The 22,756-nt window shown below is 47.1% G+C and overlaps 1 protein-coding gene across 3 annotated transcripts in view; it reads left to right on the top strand.

The window, feature by feature from the left end:
• Positions 1 to 13,245, top strand: part of LOC110535069 (tetratricopeptide repeat protein 28) — a 328,541-nt gene extending 315,296 nt beyond the window's left edge. For 2 of the 3 annotated variants that reach the window (XM_036935884.1, XM_036935887.1), the window contains 11 exons: positions 3,764 to 3,908; positions 4,101 to 4,280; positions 4,400 to 4,941; positions 5,226 to 5,473; positions 5,828 to 5,952; positions 6,089 to 6,320; positions 6,589 to 6,665; positions 8,611 to 8,634; positions 9,678 to 9,807; positions 10,632 to 10,739; positions 10,874 to 13,245. In XM_036935884.1, coding sequence (XP_036791779.1) covers positions 3,764 to 3,908; positions 4,101 to 4,280; positions 4,400 to 4,941; positions 5,226 to 5,473; positions 5,828 to 5,952; positions 6,089 to 6,320; positions 6,589 to 6,665; positions 8,611 to 8,634; positions 9,678 to 9,807; positions 10,632 to 10,739; positions 10,874 to 12,489 — 3,427 coding nt within the window. In that variant the 3' untranslated portion in view covers positions 12,490 to 13,245. The remainder of the gene's footprint in view (positions 1 to 3,763; positions 3,909 to 4,100; positions 4,281 to 4,399; positions 4,942 to 5,225; positions 5,474 to 5,827; positions 5,953 to 6,088; positions 6,321 to 6,588; positions 6,666 to 8,610; positions 8,635 to 9,677; positions 9,808 to 10,631; positions 10,740 to 10,873) is intronic. The other variant, XM_036935885.1, reaches the window with a different exon arrangement.
• The last annotated feature ends 9,511 nt before the right edge of the window (positions 13,246 to 22,756 follow it).

Genomic DNA, 22,756 nt, shown 5'->3' with positions numbered 1-22,756 from the left:
TAAAAGCAATAAGAATTGGTCGCCTAGAACGTCTGGAACAGAGAGTAAAAGGAGGTTTCTGGGGGCGATAAAATAGCATCAAGGTATAATGTACAGACAAAGGTAAGGTAGGATGTGAATACAGTGGAGGTAAACCTAGGTATTGAGTGATGAAGAGAGAGATATTGTCTCTAGAAACATCATTGAAACCAGGAGATGTCATTGCATGTGTGGGTGGTGGAACTAATAGGTTGGATAAGGTATAGTGAGCAGGACTAGAGGCTCTACAGTGAAATAAGCCAATAAACACTAACCAGAACAGCAATGGACAAGACATATTGACATTAAGGAGAGGCATGCTTAGTCGAGTGATCAAAAGGGTCCAGTGAGTGGAGAGGTTGGTTGAGGGTCATGGCGATTTAGACAGCTAGCCAGGTCATCGGTAGCAAGCTAGCATAGGATGGAGTCTGTTGTTAGCCACCTCTTGCGTTCGGTCAGTAGATTAGTGGGGTTCCGTGTGGTAGAGGGGATTAATCCAAATCACACAACAACAACAAAAATAAGAACAATAGATATAGTTATAGAGGCCCGAGAAGAAAACATAATAATAATAAAAATAAATAAATTGTCCGATTGTCTATTCAGATAGCAGCCGGTAAGACAGCTAACGGTTAGCGGGCCGCAGATGGGCGTTCAGGTAACGTCGCGACGGAGGAGCCAGCCGGATCTCCTTCAGGTAGATAACGTCGGCAGTCCAGTTGTGAAGGCCCGGTGGGGCTCCGCGTAGGCAGCAAAACGGGTCCGGATAGGTGACCGCAGCCCAGGAGTGAACGATGGAACTCAGGAGTGATTGACAACCGATGCTTGCTCCGGAATCGACGAAAGCCGATTGTCACACGGATAGCAGCTAGCTAGCTGTGAGATCCGGGCATGAATGTCCAGAGAGCAGTCGAAATCCAGGGACATGGAGAGAAAAATTGGTCTGCGCTGTACAAAACTGGCGATAGATTTTCAATAGATTTTTGAGCCAAAGGATAGCCGATGACCACAAACCGTGGTTAGCTGAATACTAACGATTTGCCAGTAAAGAAGCTAATTAGCTTCTGATAAGCTTCTGGATTAGCTTCTGGGCTAGCTCCTGGCTAGCTTCTGGCTAGTTTCTGGCTAGCTTCTTGGAGTTTCTGGCTAGCTTCTTGGAGGATTACAGATCTGAGGTAAATAATACTTTTATATAAATATAAATTGGTGAGGCGGGTTGCAGGAGAGTGTTTTGAAGATGAGTTGATGGAAAATAAAAATAAAATGTATATGAAAAAAGTTGTAAATATATATATATATATATACAGGACACGACAAGACGAGGACAAAAGACGTCTGAACTGCTATGCGATCTTGGAGAGTCATTCTTTAATGGGCTGCCGGTAATAATCCAGTCATTCTTTAATGTGCTGCCGGTAATAATCCAGTCGTTCTTTAATGGGCTGCCGGTAATAATCCAGTCATTCTTTAATGGGCTGCCGGTAATAATCCAGTCGTTCTTTAATGGGCTGCCGGTAATAATCCAGTCGTTCTTTAATGGGCTGCCGGTAATAATCCACTCATTCTTTTATCTGAATCATAAAGCCCCTTGTGCTTAAGAGCCACTGGTCAATCTCACTAAAACAAAGGAAAATGAAGAAAGGCTCATTGTCATTTCAAGCCATACATCTTGGGGTTTTGATATCAATATAAAATGTGGCTATCAAAGCTTCTCTTTTATTTGATTTCTCATCATTTATTTATTGTTTGCTCATTTTTCCCGTAGTCCCTTTGCTGTATGAGTTTTAGACTGTTGACGTATCATTCTCTTAATGACTTTTTATTCCGAGAATAGATTGTATTAGGAGAGAAAACCATTTAAATGAAGGATGTATCAACAATAGTACAAAGACCAAGGTAAAAGACACAGGGATTCTGAGCATGAACGAAGGATTGCAGAGTTCCTGGCAAGGTGTCTGAATGTCTGACGTGATCTTTAACATCATCTATCTCTGAAGAGAGCTACAAAGTCAAAATATGAAGGAGCTAGCTTTTCTGATTGAAAAGTCACCTGATCTGTCATCTTCGAAACCCAGAACTAAAATGTTGTGTAATTGCATCAGATGCTCGATTAAGTTCTGGGGGGAAACGTGTTAGAAAATAAACTAAAACGAGGAGCGGAAACAGGGCGGTAGCTCCTCCCCCCTCACTTTGCAAGTTACAGGCAAGTCTATGGCCCAATTGTCCCCTCCCCTTCCGAAATCGTGATTCGTCCAAATGATCAGTGGCAAAAAAAATGCACCAGTTAGTCGTCGCATCCCACAGTCTATTGACAGATGCTACAATACTATTTAATGTACGTGCGTCTGTCCAGAAGAGATTACCTACTCTGTAATCTCACTTTGTAAAGAATAACAGAGCTCTTCATTCAGATGTTCCTAGACATTGAATAGCAGTAAAGGGTGGGTGGCTATCAGCCTTATTGGTGCAGTAGTATTACATGACTGAATCCACTGAGAGTTGGAACCTGCTTGCTGTATGTCCCTGTCATTGACAGGCATTCCATTCAACCTGCACCCAGATAAGAGCCAGTGAGCATACCCTTAACCTCCTAGCCTTCTGCTTTTAGCCTTTCCTTCTCACCATTCCCCTTTCTCTTGGTCAACCGTTCTCTCTTTTTTTTATCCCTTTTCTTCACTCAACCCTCATTTCCTCTCAGGCTCCTCCTGTCAGACTAACAAACTATTGGCTTTCCCTCTGAGGCCTGGGAGAGAGCTGGCAGACTGGAGGAGAGCCTGTGGCCCAGGGGTATCACCAGGAGGGCAGAATGAAGAGGGGGGGGGGGGGGGGGGCTGAGGGGGCCAGACGGGGAGGCTGGTTGTTACAGCAGATTGATAGCAATAGTAGTGTGCCCCGTGGAGCCTGAGCCTGGCTGTGTGTAAACAAAGCGGAAGGCTCATCTACCCACAGCGGCCATTACGGCAGCTCTCAGCGTGCCGCACAGCACATCTGCCCAAGCAGGGAGCCATCACTCTCTCTTCATTGCACAGCGCACATAGCATTTGTATTCAGCAAGACTGCTAATGTTGAGCAGCAGAGCATCTTACAGCTGTCGAGCTCAGACAGGCAAGGTGCTGCGACATAAAAGCCTTGTGCACATATTCAATAGTGAGCAGAACAAAATTAGTGTCATCCATGTTGGGTGGATTGTTGGAAGTTTTCCAGTGTAAGCTTTCGTTAGTTTCATGCCAGGTAGCTGTGTAGATAGTTGGAGAGAGGGGCAGGAGAAAGAGGCAGGGGAGGTGTCACTTTTTCTCTCTCTCCTGCAGTGTCTGTCAGGTCCAGAGGTCTCACGCTACACTCCCCTCCACAGTTCTACAGTCACATATCGCCATCTAGTGGAAATTTATATTATCTCAAATGCACAATTGATTTTATTTAGTGTGCTGTGCTATATCACATTCTACATGCCATACTACAGTACATTGTTGTGCCGTTAATACATTTCCCACAGGAACTGCTGCTGTCTCACCAGGGGGCACTTCCGATGCAGCACTCTGCTGGCTGGCTGGCTCTAGGCACAGTTCCTCAACCAGAAAGACAATTTCTAGTACTCTCAGTGTGTGTGTGTGTGTGTGTGTGTGTGTGTGTGTGTGTGTGTGTGTGTGTGTGTGTGTGTGTGTGTTGCCTAGAACCACTATGCCTATGTGCCAGTGTGAATAGCTGTGCCATCTGAAATGAACACCGTTGTGTTTGTGTTTTGCAGGAGCTGCCAGAGTATGACTAGCCTGTTCAGTAACACCGTGTCCCCAGCCAAAGATGGCTGCTCCTCTCTGCCCTGCCGACCCAGCAACCTCAACAAACCTCCTCTCCGTGCCCTCTACGACCTTCTCATCGCACCCATGGAAGGGGTGAGCATATGACCTGTGTGTGTGTGTGTGTGTGTGTGTGTGTGTGTGTGTGTGTGTGTGTGTGTGTGTGTGTGTGTGTGTGTGTGTGCATTTGATAGAGAGGGGCGGAGGAAAGACAGAGAGAGAAAGTGTTTATACTATAGTAAGTCCAATATCAATACCACTCATCACTCCCTGTCTCTGTTTGTCCAGGGCCTGATGCATTCCAGTGGTCCCGTGGGTAGACACAGACAGCTGATATTGGTATTGGAGGGGGAGTTGTACCTCATCCCCTTCGCCCTGCTGAAGGGCAGCTCCTCTAATGAGTACCTGTATGAACGCTTCAGCCTCATCGCCGTGCCCTCCATCCAGGGTCTGGGAATCAGCTCCAAGGTCGGAATCCTTGGCTTTTGTTTGAATGCCATCACTTCTTTTATTGCTGTTACTACCACTGTCAAGCCCCTGTTACATTCTATCATCGTCATCATTGGCCTTTCTCAATGTGTCCTCAGGGTCATTCTCGGCGGGCGGGGCCGGCTTCCTGTGGTGGCGTGTCCATGGCAGCTGTGGTGGGTAACCCTCGTCTGCCGTCCTCTGTGATGGACCGCTGGCTGTGGGGGCCCATGCCCTCGGCCGAAGAGGAGGCTCTCATGGTGTCTGAGCTGCTGGGCTGCCATCCACTGGCTGGATCCTCTGCCACCAAGGAGAGGGTGATGAGTGCCCTCACCCAAGCCGAGTGTGCCCACTTCGCTACCCACATCTCCTGGAAGCTGGCCGCCCTGGTGCTCACACCCAACCCAGAGAGCATACCCGGCGGGGCAGGGGCAGGTGTGGGGACTGGAGGGAGAGGGGCAGGGGGTGGGAAGAGAGGCAGTGGAGGCAAGGGCAGGAAGGGCTCGTTTGGGAGCAGCTACACCATCCCAGAGAGCCTGCACCTGCAGGATGATGGGAGCGATGCGGAGAGTATCTGTGACAGCCCTCCCCTGCAGGAGTTCCTGCTCACCGCTGCTGATATACTGGACCTGAGGCTGCCTGTCAAACTGGTGGTGCTGGGGTGAGTGGACCAGGAGAGGGGCGGCTGGCCTAATGTGGAACACCTCTGATTTCAAGTGGTCCTGGAGAGGGGGGAACCGGATTCTATAACAAAATGTCCACTCTGTTATCCACTGATAGTTATGTAGTTATGCTGTGGTAGATAAAGACATAGTTGACAGAGCAGTAGTCTCGTATTGGTGATAGAGGGTTATGAAACCAGGTGGTGGTGGTGGTGGTGGTGTGTGTGTGTGTGTGTGTGTGTGTGTGTGCGTGTGTGCGTGTGTGTGTGTATCTTATCTACAGCTCATACCAGGAGTCCAGCAGTAAGGTGACAGCAGACGGTGTGGTAGGTCTGACCAGGGCCTTCCTGGCTGCTGGGGCCCAGTGTGTCCTGGTGTCTCTGTGGCCTGTTCCTGTGTCAGCCTCCAAAGTGTTTGTCCATGCCTTTTACACCGCTCTGCTCAACGGGACCAAGGCCAGCGCTGCCCTCGCAGACGCCATGAAGACTGTCCAGAGCAGCAAGCAGTACTCCCACCCCTCCAACTGGGCAGGTTAGAGACATTCTACTTCCACACACTCAGTACTCCCACCCCTCCAACTGGGCAGGTTAGAGACATTCTACTTCCACACACTCAGTACTCCCACCCCTCCAACTGGGCAGGTTAGAGACATTCTACTTCCACACACTCAGTACTCCCACCCCTCCAACTGGGCAGGTTAGGGACATTCTACCTACTTCCACACAATCAGATTGGCTTGGTTTGTCACCTCCAACTGAGTAGATCCCAGTTCACCCATGTTCCCAATTGTGTCATAATTACTTTCTGTTTACCCAACTGGACTCTCACTGTCTGCATCTCTCTTTTCCTCTCCTTCTTGTTGATATTGTGGGTGTGTCTGTCCAGGCTACATGCTGATTGGTAATGATGTGAAGCTGAACAGCCCCTCGTCCCTGATTGGCCAGGCACTAGCAGAGATCCTACAGTATCCAGAGAGAGCACGGGATGCTCTGCGGGTCTTACTGCACCTTGTGAGGGTCAAATACACACACACACACACACACACACACACACACACACACACACACACACACACACACACACACACACACACACACACACACACACACACACTTACATTAGTCTAAATATCCCTGTCCCCACCAGGTGGAGAAGTCTCTCCAGAGGATTCAGAACGGCCAGCGTAACTCCATGTACACGTCCCAGCAGAGTGTGGAGAACAAGGTGGGGGGCGTCCCAGGCTGGCATGCCCTGCTGACCGCTGTGGGCTTCCGCCTGGACTCGGCTGGCACCGGCATCCCTGCTGCTGTCTTCTTCCCTACAGCAGACCCTGGAGACAGGCTGCAGCAGTGTAGCACCACCCTGCAGTCAATACTTGGTAGGCACTGGGCCTTGGCAGGAGGACATGGGACTGGGGATAGGACAGTGAGATGGAGAACAGCTCCAAACATGAACTGGGCCTCCATCTTTCTGCTATAGAATATCAAAAGTTACAATACTGCTTATCAGGTGGCTTTGTGTGCTTTTTACCAACACACAGATAGAATAACCAGATAGAATTACTCTTCTACTGAATGTATGGTATATTAAATGCAGCTTGAAAGAATGCTGAATAATGAACCATGTGCTTTAATCTTGTCTCCCAGGTCTACCGCCCCCAGCTCTCCAAGCCCTGTGTAAACTCATCACCGCCTCCGAGGCAGGAGAGCAGCTCATCAACCGGGTAGGCCCCAGCACCACAGCAGCACAGTGTTACTGCTCACCACTGGAGTGTAGCATTTAGTGTCTTGCAACTCCAAAGAGGGAGACATTGTGTGTTATGAAGGAAACAGAAACCTGACTCTTCTCATTATCTGAGCCGCTGGGGACTTACTTCATTTTTTTTATATATATATATATTTTTTTTATTTAACTTTTATTTAACCAGACAAGTCAGTTAAGAACAAATTCTTAATTACAATGACGGAAAATTGTGCGCCGCCCTATGGGACTCCCAATCACGGCCGGATGTTATACAGCCTGGATTCAAACCAGGGACTGTAGGGACGCCTCTTGCACTGAGATGCAATGTTCCTGTGTTTTGTACCATATTGTACAACAGCTGATGTCTAGATTTTTGTTTTTCATTCTTTATGAGGTATCACTGACTGAATTATCGCTGTGAATCATTGTAATGTTTGTCTATGTGTCAATTGTTTCCTTAAGGGATGGGTTGCCAACTGGAGATTTGACACTAAAATACAATTTCATTAATTCATTATTTCATTCAATCATTCATTCATGAATTAATTCAACAAAGAGAGTCCCAAACCTCTCTGCCAATAACAACTAGTTTTAAGTTTACCCCTACCCACTCAGACCACTCCAACACAGTCCTAGCTTGCTTGAGAAATAAACTCAGCAAAAAAAGAAACGTCCTCTCACTGTCAACTGCGTTGATTTTCAGCAAACTTAACATGTGTAAATATTTGTATGAACATAACAAGATGCAACAACTGAGACATAAACTGAACAAGTTCCACAGACATGTGACTAACAGAAATTGAATAATGTGTCCCTGAACAAAGGGGTGTCAAAATCAAAAGTAACAGTCTGTATCTGGTGTGGCCACCAGCTGCATTGAGTACTGCAGTGCAGCTCCTCCTCATGGACTGCACCAGATTTGCCAGTTCTTGCTGTGAGATGTTACCCCACTCTTCCACCAAGGCACCTGCAAGTTCCCGGACATTTCTGGGGGAAATGGCCCTAGCCCTCACCCTCCGATCCAACAGACGTGCTCAATGGGATTGAGATCTGGGCTCTTCGCTGGCCATGGCAGAACACTGACATTACTGTCTTGCAGGGAATCACGCACAGAACGAGCAGTATGGCTGGTGGCATTGTCATGCTGGAGGGTCATGTCAGGATGACATGAGGGAGGAGGATGTCTTCCCTGTAAAGCAACAGCGTTGAGATTGCCTGCAATGACAACAAGCTCAGTCCAATGATGCTGTGACACACCGTCCCAGACCATGACGGACCCTCCACCTCCAAATCGATCTCGCTCCAGAGTAAAGGCCTAGGTGTAACGCTCATTCCTTCGACGATAAACGCAAATCCGACCATCATCCCTGGTGAGACAAAACCGCGACTCGTCAGTGAAGAGCACTTTTTTTCAGTCCTGTCTGGTCCAGCGAAGGTGGGTTTGTGCCCATAGGTGACGTTGTTGCCAGTGATGTCTGGTGAGGACCTGCCTTTACAACAGGCCTACAAGCCCCCAGTCCAGCCTCTCTCAGCCTATTGTGGACTGTCTGAGCACTGATGGAGGGATTGTGCGTTCCTGGTGTAACTCGGGCAGTTGTTGTTGCCATCCATCCAGAAAGGGATTTGGGCTTTTGTTTCAACATTGGTGGTGACCATAACATTTGAAACATTCCAACCATGTATACATGAGGTATTCCTGACATCACACCGCATAGGCAACTATGCATGGTGATTCAATGGTTTTGTGTAATATGTGTCTAATGTATGACACATTACCCATCAGTTGTGTTTTTCTGTTTCCCTGTGTGCCCTTTGTCCCCATTGGACCTGGTCTCCTCTGCTCTTTGTGAATGGCCTGTCATGTATGCATGCACTAAAAGCCTCTTCTCTCTCTCCTGCCCCTGTCTCTAACTTGCGGTCTGAAGGCTGTTAAAAATATGGTGGGAATGGTAAGTGTGCCTCCCCTCCCCCTCTACACCCCATCCCTCTCCATTTCACTGCTGCTTTAAACCACCTAGCACAATCCTCTTGCATCAACATTAACTGAGCAATAGATTAAATGCATGTGAAACACGCTCTGTTCTTTAGCACTTACAGTATGTACTGTATGTAGTTTTCTTGTGGTGTGATTTTCATATAAGCCCTTGGGCTTCCAATCTCAGCTTTATTTGTGTTTATCTGTATTGTTGTCTATCACTTCTTTTCTTTGGTGCAAATAAATGAAACTTCAACATGTCTCATGCAGTTCCAGTTACTGACCTCTATTAGCTCCAAGTTTATAGTGCTGTTTGGGCCAACATTCCACTGCTGGGCAGTGCAGCATTATGAGTGTTCTTGGGTTTACAACCCTGGTTCACTCAAGGTCAGGATGAAAGGATGAACATTCCATGTATAAACAAACAGAGCATGAACAGAGAAGAGAAAGGGAAGAGGGCATGTTAATCAAGTGGTGACATTACTTCAGGTCAGTTTGACAAAGGTTTCTCTGTTCCAGGCTGAATAATCCTTAAACAGTGAGGGTGAGTGTGGCCCGGGGGTCACGTGTTAAAATCCCACAGAGGAGGAGGAGATGGTTCCCTCCTAATCTAAATCACCCTGGGCCACGCTCCACAGTAAAGCTACTGTAGTTCTGATAGGCTGAAGAGCCAATCCCCTGGGAACTAACATCAACAGGGTCAAAGGGCAGAGGCAGAGTTACTAAACCTGACAAAAATGAACATTCATCTGCCACAACAGAGATGGGCATGGTGGAAGTCATTTTATGACACTGGTGTATGGTGGAAAACAGTTGACTTGAGCACAAGCATCACACATTTGTCAGTTTTGTTCTACTTCACTACTTAAAAAGTATATCCTCTTGGTCTGTCAGTAGCAATTGATCCCATCAACAACTCAGGTCCATAAAAGTTGGTATAGACCAGTTAAAGGTATATAACTTCCTCCTTTACTCCTGTCTGACCTCCTGTATTTCTCTCCTCTTCTGTCCCTCCAGCTCCACCAGGTGCTGGTCCAGCTTCAGACAGGGGAGAAGGAGCAGGACTTCTCTCTGCTGCCCATCCAAGTGTCCATCAGTGTGCAGCTCTGGAGACTGCCAGGCTGCCATGAATTTCTGGCTGCACTAGGTGAGATACAGTATATCAATAAAATAATTATCAAATGGATATAATTTCCTAATTTGTCAGTTGTAGGAGCAGCTGTATGTGTGCTAGGCAGGTATGTGTGCTGTATGTGTGCTGTATGTGTTCTAGGCAGGTATGTGTGCTGAATGTATGCTAGGCAGGTATGAGTGCTGTATGTATGCTAAGCAGGTATGAGTGCTGTATGTATGCTAGGCAGGTATGAGTGCTGTATGTATGCTAAGCAGGTATGAGTGCTGTATGTATGCTAGGCAGGTATGAGTGCTGTATGTATGCTAAGCAGGTATGAGTGCTGTATGTATGCTAGGCAGGTATGAGTGCTGTATGTATGCTAGGCAGGTATGAGTGCTGTATGTATGCTAGGCAGGTATGAGTGCTGTATGTATGCTAGGCAGGTATGAGTGCTGTATGTATGCTAGGCAGGTATGTGTGCTGTATGTATGCTGTATGTATGCTAGGCAGGTATTTGTGCTGTATATATCCTAGTCAGGTATGTGTGCTGTATCTATGCTAGGCAGGTATGTGTGCTGTATGTATGCTAGGCAGGTATGTGTGCTGCAGGTATGTGTGCTGTATGTATGCTAGGCAGGTATGTGTGCTGTATGTGTTCTGTATGTATGTTAGACAGGTATGTGTGCTGTATGTGTGCTAGGCAGGTATGTGTGCTGTATGTGTGCTTGTCAGGTATGTGTGCTGTATGTGCTCTAGGCAGGTATGCTAGGCAGGTATGTGTGCTGTATGTATGCTAGGCAGATATGTGTGCTGTATGTGTGCTAGGTTGGTAGAGTAACTGTCCTGTGTGTGTGCAGGATTTGACCTGTGTGAGGTGGGTCAGGAGGAGGTGGTACTGAAGACGGGCAAGCAAGCCAACCGCCGCACCATGCACTTTGCCCTCCAGTCCCTGCTGGCACTGTTTGGTATGTATTGTATTTGTAGATACACAGTGATTAATGATTATAGTTGATTGATACATGATACATTAATCTATACCATAACATGTTTACCCTTACAATTATTTCCCCCTCCCCCTGGCTCTCCCCGTCTCTCCCAGACTCCACAGAGCTGCCAAAGCGTCTCAGCCTGGACAGCTCGTCCTCCCTGGAGTCTCTGGCCTCGGCCCAGTTTGTCTCCAACCCCCTACCACTGGGCTACCCCAGCCTGCCCTTCTCCCCACCCTGCCTGGACAGTCTGGCCTCAGACGCCATCTCCGTCTACAGCCTGAGCTCCGTGGCCTCCACCATGAGCTTTGCCTCCAAATCAGAGTGTGACTTCCTGGGCCATCGACAGCGTGGTGGGGCCACAGCACACTTCTCTGCCCACAAGCACCTGCACATTCCCCGCAGTCGCTCCTCTCCTCACGGGGCGGCTGCAGCAGCAGCAGGTGTGGGCCGGGGAGATGATGAGGAGTATGAAGGCTTTTCCATCATCAGCAGTGAGCCTCTGGGAAGCCACTGTGACTCCCTGCCTCTACCTCCGGGTCACGGGCAGCGCCACCTCCACCGTGGGGGCAGGGGTGTTGTCAGTAGTTCCAGCTCGGGCACTGGGCGGGGTTACCAGGTGTCTGTGTCGTCTCGAGGCAGTGTCAGCACCCCCACCTCCCCGGTCAAGACCAGCCTGGTTCCCAGCCCCAACCCTCCCCTCCAGAAGGTGCCAGGCAAGGTGAGCAGCTCAGACACAGGTGAGTCGGACCAGTCCAGCACTGAGACAGATAGCACCGTCAAGTCCCAGGAGGAGAAGACTGTCCCTCTGGACCCCCAGGAGCTGGCCCAGAAGATTCTGGAGGAGACCCAGAGCCACCTGCGGGCGGTGGGGAGTTTACAACGGGCTGGGGCTGAGGGGACTGCAGCTGGAGCTACCTCAGCCAGGAGCTCTGCCTTCCGCTCCTCAGAGACCAGCGCCTTCAGCCGTCCCAGCAGCAGCGCCAGTGTCCGTGTCCAGTCCTCCCCACGACCCAAACCTCCCTCCCGCTCTTCCTCCCTGCAGAAGATCAGCTCTGGTTACAACAGCCCTGCAGCCTCGGAGACCTCTCTAAAGGATGGCAGTCACCCCTCCCCTACCCTGGACAGCCACGCCCAGTTCAAACTCAAATACCCCAGCTCCCCCTATAGTGGTCACATCTCCCGCTCTCCCAGTAACGTGTCCCCCAGCTCTGGCCACCAGTCCCCGGCTTGCAGTGCCCCATCCCCAGCTCTCTCCTACTCCTCCACGGGCTCTGCCTGCTCCAGCCCTGCCGATGCCCCAGACCTGGACCGCCTCAGGAGGGGCGTCATCGATGAGAAGGTTGTGGCCATCCACAACCTGAAGACATTCTGGGCCAACACAGCATCCCAGCAACAGCAGCAGCATCTGGGTCCAGTCCGGGCTCTCCGTAGCGCCCCAGGACCCCTGGTCTCTGCCAAGAGAGATGTGCTGAGCCTTCTGAACCTCTCCCCACGACACTGCTCCCCCAGCGACGCCCAAGACAGCCTGGAGCTGCGGGAGCTGGGGCTGCAGTCGTTGGACAGGGGCAACAAGAATCCTTCCAATGGACACAACCCCAGAAAGATGGCCCCCTCGCCCTCTATTTCCACTAGCAGCAGCCCTGGTCCTCGCTCTATCAGACTACCTGCCGGCAATGGATACAAGTTCCTCTCCCCTGGCAGGTTTTTCCCATCCTCCAAATGCTGAGACACTTTAAATGTCCTCTTTCCTGTATTTTGCCTACCACTTGTTATCCTTTGTACTGGGGGAGTTGGGCACTTTCTGGAGGGTCACTATTGGCCCACCGAACTTGATTGACAATGAAAAGTACATAATCAGCCAATGAGAGTGATCCCTCAGAGGCTCATGAATGCTTAGAAAGTGTCTCGTCATTGTACCCATAACACTGTCAATGGCAATGAGAAATACTCAAAGACCTGATACTGTGTTTGTTTGTGTGTGTGTGTCAGGTAGACTTCAATGCCAATCGGTATTTCCTCCAAAAAATGTGCTATTTGTGTGGGCCAAGATGAAACCGCTCCAACTGGTCTCCTCCATTCTATTTTTGTTTCAATTTAATGATTATTGTTATTATTATTGTTTGTTATTAATATTAATATTATTATAATTATTATTGTTTTGTAAATTAAATCCATTGTTTCACAATCAGTATTAAGTGTTTTTATATTATAAAAAAAGTTAACAAAATTGTACCATGTAAAGATGGATAAATAAAAAAAATAAAAAATATTACATATTTTTTATTGAAATTGAAACTGGCATTTTGCCTGATTTCTTTGTGAATTGAGTGTCTGCTCCACAGCATGGATTCCCTTGCTATTCAATGTTAAGTACCATGTATGACTTTTTTGTCCATGATTTTGGAAATTAAACAAGGAAGTGTCATGACAACCATCTCTGTCATTTATCAGTAAACCTGTTTCAATAAAAATCATGTTTGCTTTCTAATATTTTAGCCTTATTTTATTGCGTTGACGATTTAGCATGCTTATGAAAATGCTGTATCACTGCATTAATGACTTTGGAAAAATCTTGTGACCACAATACACAGATTACTGTGAACAGTGCAATTACACATCAGAGTAGAAGTGCTCATCGAGATATTGTAACATGAACACATTAATGGTAAGTTGCTTTGGATAAGAGTGTCTGCTAAATAACTAAAATGTTAGTGTAAAATTTGTGCTGATCTAGCATCAGGTCCTCCCTCTACATGTAATCTTAATAATTAAGCTCTAAAACTGATCCTAGATCAGCACTCGTACTCTGAGACGTTTTATGAATACAGGCCCTGTGCTCCAGTGACGTGTGGTGAGGTCGGTGGCTGGGTAGGCATGGGCTATTATTACAAATAAACCTTAATGAAGCCCAAGTTCACCATACAACAGATACAGTTGAAGTCGGAAGTTTACATACACTTAAGGTTGAAGTCATTAAAACTCGCTTTTCAACCATTCCACAAATTTCTTGTTAACAAACTATAGTTTTGGCAAATCGGTTAGGACATCTACTTTGTGAATGACACAAGTAATTTTTCCAACAATTGTTTACAGACAGATTACTTCATTTATAATTGTCACACCCTGGTCAAAGTATTTTGTGTTTATCTTTATTTATTTGGTCAGGCCAGGGTGTGGCATGGGTTTTTGTATGTGGTGTGTATGTATGGGGATTGTAGCTAGTGGGGTGTTCTAGCTAAGTCTATGGCTGTCTGAAGTGGTTCTCAATCAGAGGCAGGTGTTTATCGTTGTCTCTGATTGGGAACCATATTTAGGCAGCCATATTCTTTGAGTTTGTCGTGGGTGATTGTCCTTAGTGTCCTGATGTCATTGTTCTGTGTTAGGTTACACAAGTATAGGCTGTTTCGGTTTTCGTTAAGTTTATTGTTTTGGTAGTGTTTGTGTTTAGTGTGTTCCTTCATTAAACATGGATTGCAATAGACACGCCGCATTTTGGTCCGACTCTCCTTCTCATCAAGAAAACCGTTACAGAATCACCCACCACAAAGGGACCAAGCAGCGTGTCAACAGGCAAGAACAGCCCAAAGTGGAGTACAGTATGGACTATACTTCTTGGGAGGAGATAGACAGGTGGGCGGTCGACCCAGGGAGAGTGCCGGAGCCCGCCTGGGATTCGATGGAGCAGTGTGCGGAAGGATATAGGAGAATGGAGTTTGCGAAGCAAGCAAGGCGGCGCGGACGGAGGCCCCATAGTCAGCCCCAAAAATTTCTTGGGGGGGGGCTCAGGGAGAGTGTGGCAGAGTCAGGAGCCAGACCTGAGCCAACTCTCCCTGTTTATCGTGAGGAGCCAAGGAGGAGACCAGAGCCGGTGTTGGAGGTGAGCGAAACAGAGACTGTGAAGGAGTTAATGGGGAAATTGGAGGAGAGAGAAATGAGGGAGTTGCTGTGTTGGTGTTTTAAACATGGAATTCGCCCGACGGAGCGTGTCGGGGATTTGATGGCACCTGGGTCAGCGCTCCATACTCGTCCTGAGGTGCGTGTTAGTCGGCTGGTGAAGATGGTGCCAGTCTCACGTACCAGGCCTCCTGTGCACCTCCCTAGCCTTGCACGTCCTGTGCCAGCACCGCTCTCAAGATCTCCAGTACGCCTTCACGGTCTAACCCATCCTGTGCCTACTCCACACCCCAGCCCTCCGGTAGCAGCTCCCCGCACCAGGCTTCCTGTGCGTGTTCTCGGCCCAGTACCACCAGTGCCAGCACCACGCATCAGGCCTACAGTGCGCCTCGCCTGTCCAGCGCTGTCGGAGCCCTCCTCCTCTCCAGCGCTGTCGGAGTCTCCCGCCTGTTTAGCGCCGTTAGAGCCTTCCTTCTCTACAGCGCTGCCGGAGTCTCCCGCCTGTTCAGAACTGCCAGTTAGCATAGAGCTGCCAGTTAGCATAGAGCTGCCAGTTAGCATAGAGCTGCCAGTTAGCATAGAGCTGCCAGTCTGCAAGGAGCTGCCAGTCTGCAAGGAGCTGCCAGTCTGCAAGGAGCTGCCAGTCTGCAATGAGCTGCCAGTCTGCAAGGAGCTGCCAGTCTGCAAGGAGCCGCCAGAGCTGCCTGTCTGCAGGATGCCGCCAAAGCTGCCAGTCTGCAAGGAGCCGCCAGAGCTGCCAGTCTGCAAGGAGCCGCCAGAGCTGCCAGTCTGCAAGGAGCCGCCAGAGCTGCCAGTCTGCAAGGAGCCGCCAGAGCTGCCAGTCTGCAAGGAGCCGCCAGAGCTGCCAGTCTGCATGGAGCAGCCAGGGCCGCCAGTCAGCATGGAGCAGCCAGGGCCGCCAGTCAGCATGGAGCAGCCAGTCAGCATGGAGCAGCCAGTCAGCATGGAGCAGCCAGAGCAGCCAGTCAGCATGGAGCAGCCAGAGCTGCCAGTCAGCATGGAGCAGCCAGTCAGCATGGAGCAGCCAGAGCTACCAGTCAGCATGGAGCAGCCAGTCAGCATGGAGCAGCCAGAGCTGCCAGTCAGCATGGAGCAGCCAGAGCTGTCAGTCAGCATGGAGCAGCCAGTCAGCATGGAGCAGCCAGAGCTGCCAGTCGACCAGACTCTTCCAGAGCTGCCAGTCGACCAGACTCTTCCAGATCTGCCAGTCGACCAGACTCTTCCAGATCTGCCAGTCGACCAGACTCTTCCAGATCTGCCAGTCGACCAGACTCTTCCAGATCTGCCAGTCGACCAGACTCTTCCAGATCTGCCAGTCGACCAGACTCTTCCAGATCTGCCAGTCGACCAGACTCTTCCAGATCTGCCAGTCGACCAGACTCTTCCAGATCTGCCAGTCGACCAGACTCTTCCAGATCTGCCAGTCGACCAGACTCTTCCAGATCTGCCAGTCGACCAGGATCTTCCAGATCTGCCAGTCGACCAGGATCTTCCAGATCTGCCAGTCGACCAGGATCTTCCAGATCTGCCAGTCGACCAGGATCTTCCAGATCTGCCAGTCGACCTGGATCTGCCAGTCCTGCCAGTCGACCAGGATCTGCCAGTCAGCCAGGATCTGCCGAAACCACCAGCCAGCCAGGATCTGGTAGATTCATCAACCTGCCTGAGCTTCCTCTCACTCCTGAGCTTCCTCTCACTCCTGAGCTGCCTCAGTCCCGAGCTGCCCCTCAGTCCCGATCTGCTCCTCAGTCCAGTGGGGTTCTGGGTGAGGACTACTAGGCCATGGTCGGCGGCGAGGGTGGACTATCCATGGACGCGAGGAGAAGGGGCTAAGACATTGATTGAGTGGGGTCCACGTCCCGCGCCGGAGCCGCCACCATGGACAGACGCCCACCCGGACCCTCCCTATTGTTTTGAGGTGCGTTCGGGAGTCCGCACCTTAGGGGGGGGGTTCTGTCACACCCTGGTCAAAGTATTTTGTGTTTATCTTTATTTATTTGGTCAGGCCAGGGTGTGGCATGGGTTTTTGTATGTGGTGTGTATGTATGGGGATTGTAGCTAGTGGGGTGTTCTAGCTAAGTCTATGGCTGTCTGAAGTGGTTCTCAATCAGAGGCAGGTGTTTATCGTTGTCTCTGATTGGGAACCATATTTAGGCAGCCATATTCTTTGAGTTTGTCGTGGGTGATTGTCCTTAGTGTCCTGATGTCATTGTTCTGTGTTAGGTTACACAAGTATAGGCTGTTTCGGTTTTCGTTAAGTTTATTGTTTTGGTAGTGTTTGTGTTTAGTGTGTTCCTTCATTAAACATGGATTGCAATAGACACGCCGCATTTTGGTCCGACTCTCCTTCTCATCAAGAAAACCGTTACAATAATTCACTGAATTACAATTCCAGTGGGTCAGAAGTTTACATACACTAAGTTGACTGTGCCTTAGAAACAGCTTGGAAAATTCCAGAAAATTATGTCATGGCTTTAGAAGCTTCTCATGGGCTAATTTAAATCATTTGAGTCAATTGGAGGTGTACCTGTGGATGTATTTCAAGGCCTACCTTCAAACTCTGTGACTTTGCTTGAAAATCAAAAGAAATCAGCCAAGACCTCAAGAAAAAAATGGGAGACCTCCACAAGTCTAGTTCATCCTTGGGAGCAAGTTCAAATGCCATGTTCATCTGTACAAACAATAGTACGCAAGTATAAACACCATGGGACCATGCAGCCGTCATGCCGCTCAGGAAGGAGACGCGTTCTGACTCCTAGAGATGAGCGTACCTTGGTGCGAAAAGTGCAAATCAATCCCAGAACAACAGCAAAGGACCTTGTGAAGATGCTGGAGGAAACCGGTACAAAAGTATCTATGTCCACAGTAAAACGAGTTCTATATCGACATAACCTGAAAGGCCACTCAGCAAGGAAGACGCCACTGCTCAAAAACTGCCATAAAAAAGCCAGACTATGGTTTGCAACTGCACACGGGGACGAATATCGTACTTTCTGGAGAAATGTCCTCTGGTCTGATGAAACAAAAATAGAACTGTTTGGCCATAATGACCATCGTTATGCTTGGAGGAAAAAGGGGGAGGCTTGCAAGCCAAACAACATCATCCCAAGTGTGGAGCAGGGGGGTGGCAGCATCATGTTGTGTGGGTGCTTTGCTGCAGGAGGGACTGGTGCACTTCACAAAATAGATGGCATCATGAGGACGGGAAATTATGTGGATATATTGAAGAAACATCTCAAGACATCAGTTAAACTTGGTCGCAAATGGGTCTTCCAAATGGACAATGACCTCAATCATTATTTCAAAGTTGTGGCTTATGGCTTATGGACAACAAAGTCAAGGTATTGGAGTGGTCATCACAAAGCCCTGACCTCAATCCCATAGAAAATTTGTGAGCAGAACTGAAAGTGTGTGCAAGCAAGGAGGCCTACAAACCTGACTCAGTTACACCAGCTCTGTCAGGAGGAATGAGCCAAAATTCACCCAACTTATTGTGGGAAGCTTGTGGAAGGCTACCCGAAACGTTTGACCCGAGTTATACAATTTAAAGGCAATGCTACCAAATACTAATTGAGTGTATGCAAACTTCTGACCCATTGGGAATGTGATGAAAGAAATAAAAGCTGAAAAAATCATTCTCTCTACTATTATTCTGACATTTCACATTCTTAAAATAAAGTGGTGATCCTAACTGACCTAAAACAGGGAATTTTTACTTGGATTAAATGTCAGGAATTGTGAAAAACTGAGTTTAAATGTATTTGGCTAGTGTATGTAAACTTCTGACTTAAACTGTATTTACAGTACCACTCAAAAGTTTTTCTACATTGTAGAATAATAGTGAAGACATTAAAACTATGACATAACACATATGGAATCATGTAGTAACCGAAAAAGTGTTAAATAAGTCATTTTTATATATAAATGTTAGATTCTTCAAAGTAACCACCCTTTGTCATGACGACAGCTTTGCACACTCTTGGCATTCTCTCAACCAGCTTCACCTGCAATGCTTTTCCAACAGTCTTGAAGGAGCTCCCACATATGCGGAGCACTTGTTGGCTGCTTTTCCTTCACTCTGCAGTCCAACTCATCCCAAACCATCTCAATTGGGTTGAGGTCGAGTTATTGTGGAGGCCAGTTCATCTGATGCAGCACTCCATCACTCTCCTTCTTGGTCAAATAGCCCCAAATAGCACACAGAGGTGTGTTTTGGGTCATTGTCCTGTTGAAAAACAAATGATAGTCCCGCTAAGCGCAAATTAGATGGGATGGCGTATCACTGCAGAATGCTGTGGTAGCCATGCTGGTTAAGTGTGCCTTGAATTCTAAATACATCACAGACAGTGTCACCAGCAAAGCACCCCCACACCATCACACCTCATCCTCTATGTTTTACGGTGGCAAACACATGCAGAGATCATCCGTTCACCTACTCTGAATTTCACAAAGATACCGTGGCTGGAACCAAAAATCTTATATTTGGACTCATCAGACCAAAAGACAGATTTCCACTGGTCTAATTCCCTTTGCTTGTGTTTCTTGGCTCAAGCGAGTCTCTTCTTATTATTGGTGTCCTTTAGTAATGGTTTCTTTGCAGCAATTCAACCATGAAGGCCTGATTCACGCCTGACTCCTCTGAACAGTTGATGTTGAGATCTGTCTGTTACCTGAACTCTGTGATACATTTATTTGGGCTGCAATCTGAGGTGCAGTTAACTCTAATGGACTTATCCTCTGCAGTAGAGGTAACTTTGGGTCTTCCTTTCCTGTGGCAGTCCTCATGTGAGCCAGTTTTATCATAGCGCATGATGGTTTTTGCGACTGTACTAAAAGTTCCGAATTGACTGACCTTCATGTTTTAAAGTATTTGAGCTGACCTTTATCTCTTTGCTTATTTGAGCTGTTCTATGACTTGGTCTTTTACCAGATAGGGATATCTTCTGTATACATCCCCTACCTTATCACAACACAACTGATTGGCTCAAACGCATTAAGAAGGAAAGATATTCCACAAATTAACTTTAAACAAGGCTGACCTGTTAATTGAAATGCATTCCACAGGATTACCTCATGAAGCTGGTTGAGAGAATGCCAAGCATGTGCAAAGCTGTTATCAAGGCAAAGGGTGGTTACTTGAAGAATCTCAAATCTCAAATATATTTTGACATGTTTAACACTTTTTTTGGTTACTACATGATTCCATGTGTATTATTTCATAGTTTTGATGTCTTCACTATTATTCTACAATATAGAAAAAAATAAAAAAAATAAAGAAAAAACATTGAATGAGTAGGTGTGTCCAAACTTTTGACTGGTTGTAACGTCTCTCGTCTGAAGGCATGAACCAAAACGCAGCGTGGTAAGTGTTCATGATTCTTTATTACTCAAAAACACTCTAACAAAATGAAAAAACGGAACAGTTCTGTCAGGTGCAGACACTAATCAGAAAATAACTACCTAAAAAATCCAAAGGAAAAGGACAACTTATATATGATCCCCAATCAGAGACAATGATAGACAGCTTCCTCTGATTGAGAACCACACAAACATAGAAATAAAGAAACTAGAATGCCCACCCTAGTCACACCCTGGCCTAACCAAAAAAGATAATAAAAACCTCACTATGTCCAGGGCGTGACAGTAACCGACTCCGGCCGCAAAACCTGACTCTAAAGGGGAGGGTCCAGGTGGGCATCCCTTCACGGCGGCGACTCCGGTGCGGGACGTAGACCCCCCTCCGCCCGTAGATCCCTCCGCTTTGGTGGCGGCAAATTACTCGCCAGACAACTTTGACAAAATGTGAGTGACCGAGTGATTCACAAAGTTAAATCTGCTTCTGGGGAATTACTCTCTTCCCCCAAAGACATCAATGACAGATTCCGTCAGTTTTATGAGACTCTATATACATTCCTGCCCTGAACCAGGAAGATTCTAACTTCCTGAATAAGGAAATATCTCTTGAAGAAATTTGAGAAAGAATTAAATCTCTAAAGAGTGGCAAGACCCCGGGCCCAGATGGATACCCTGGTGAATTCTATAAAACATTCAGCAACATGCTCTCTCACTACCTGCACAAAATGTTGGCTCAGGCCAGTGAGGATGGAGCTCTCCCATCTACTTTGGATGAGGCGTTCATTGCAGTTATACATAAGAAGGGTAATGATCCGGAAGAGGTAGGGTCATACAGACCAATATCTCTCCTTAATACAGACCAAAAGATTTTAGCAAAAACTCTGGCTAACAAGCTTAGCACTTTAATTGGCAAATTGGTCCATTCGGACCAGACCGGCTTTATCCCTAACAGAAACTCATTCTTCAATCTCAGGAGCCTCTTCAACATTATGTATGCTCAGAGGTTACCCAACGTGGACCTTGCTGTTATATCTCTTGACGCCGAAAAGGCCTTTGACCAAGTTGAGTGGCCCCATCTATTCAAGGTCCTACAGAAATGTAATATTGGAGATGGGTTCATAAATTGGATCCAGCTTTTATATAGGAACACCTGTGCGAGAATACTAACTAACCAATCATTGTCGCCCCGATTTAACCTTTATAGAGGGACAAGGCAGGGTTGTGTGCTGTCGCCTATGCTCTTTGCCCTAATTATTGAACCTCTAGCTCAGGCGATTAGATCTCATGCAGCAATACACGGCTATAATAATAAAGATACTCTAAATAAGATTTACCTATACGCAGATGACATTCTCCTCTATGTAACAGAACCCCAGGCTAGTATTCCAGCTATTCTTGATGTGATTAATTTATTTGGTACCTTCTCGGGATACAGAATAAATTGGAACAAGAGTGAATTAATGCCCATACGGTTGCAAAACACCTCCTGGCTAGAACATCTCCGGTTAAGTCATCTTCAGAAAAATGTACCTACCTAAGAATTGTAGTTACCAAACAATACTCCTTACTATTTAAAGATAATATCCCCTCTCTGATGCAAAAACTCAAGGCAAACATACAATTTTGGAGAACTCTCCCAATTTCTCTGCTCAGAAGAATTAATGCCATTAAAATGGTCTTCTTCCCACATTATGGCCAAACAGTTCTGTTTTTGTTTCATCAGACCAGAGGACATTTCTCCAAAAGGTACAATCTTTGTCCCCATGTGCAGTTGCAAACCGTTGTCTGTTTTTTTATGGCGGTTTTGGAGCAGTGACTTCTTCCTTGTTGAGCGGCCTTTCAGGTTGTGTCGATATTGTCACACCCTGACCATAGTTTGCTTTGTATGTTTCTATGTTTTGTTTGGTCAGGGTGTGATCTGAGTGGGCATTCTATGTTGTGTGTCTAGTTTGTCTGTTTCTGTGTTTGGCCTGATATGGTTCTCTATCAGAGGCAGGTGTTAGTCATTGTCTCTGATTGGGAACCATATTTAGTGTTTGGTGTTGGGGTTTGTGGGTGATTGTTCCTGTCTTTGTTACACCAGATAGGGCTGTTTTCGTTTTTTTTTTTTCACTTTTTTTTTTTGGGGGGGGGGGGGGTATATTGTTCTATTTTCTTCTTCATTAAAGATGTATCACAATAACCACGCTGCGTTTTGGTCCGCCTCTCCTTCAACAGAAGAATCCCATTACAGATATAGGACTCGTTTTACTGTGGATATAGATACCTTTGCACCTGTTTCCTCCAGCATCTTCACAAGGTCCTCTGCTGTTGTTCTGGGATTTTCGCACCAAAGTATGTTCATCTCTAGGAGACAGAACGCGTCTCCTTCCTGAGCGGTATGATGGTTGCAACACAATGCACCATAATGACAAAATGAAACATTTTAAGACCTCTTTGCAAATATATTGAAAATGTATTAGAGAAATATATAATTTACATAGGTTTTCACACCCCTGAGTCAATACTTTGTAGAATCACCTTTGGCAACAATTACAGCTGTGAGTATTTCAGGGTAAGTCTCTAAGAACTTGATGGGAAACATTTTCCTATTACTCTTTTCAAAACTATTCAAGCTCTGTCAAATTGGATGTTAATCATTGGTAGACAACCATTTTCAGGTCTTGCAATAGATTTTCAAGTAGATTTAAGTTAAACCTGTAACTCAGCCATTAAGGCTCATT

Source organism: Oncorhynchus mykiss, chromosome 11, assembly GCF_013265735.2.
Source record: "Oncorhynchus mykiss isolate Arlee chromosome 11, USDA_OmykA_1.1, whole genome shotgun sequence".
Lineage (NCBI taxonomy): Eukaryota > Metazoa > Chordata > Actinopteri > Salmoniformes > Salmonidae > Oncorhynchus > Oncorhynchus mykiss.
Note: the sequence above shows the minus strand (reverse complement) of the source record. Positions and strands in the feature narration are given on the sequence as shown.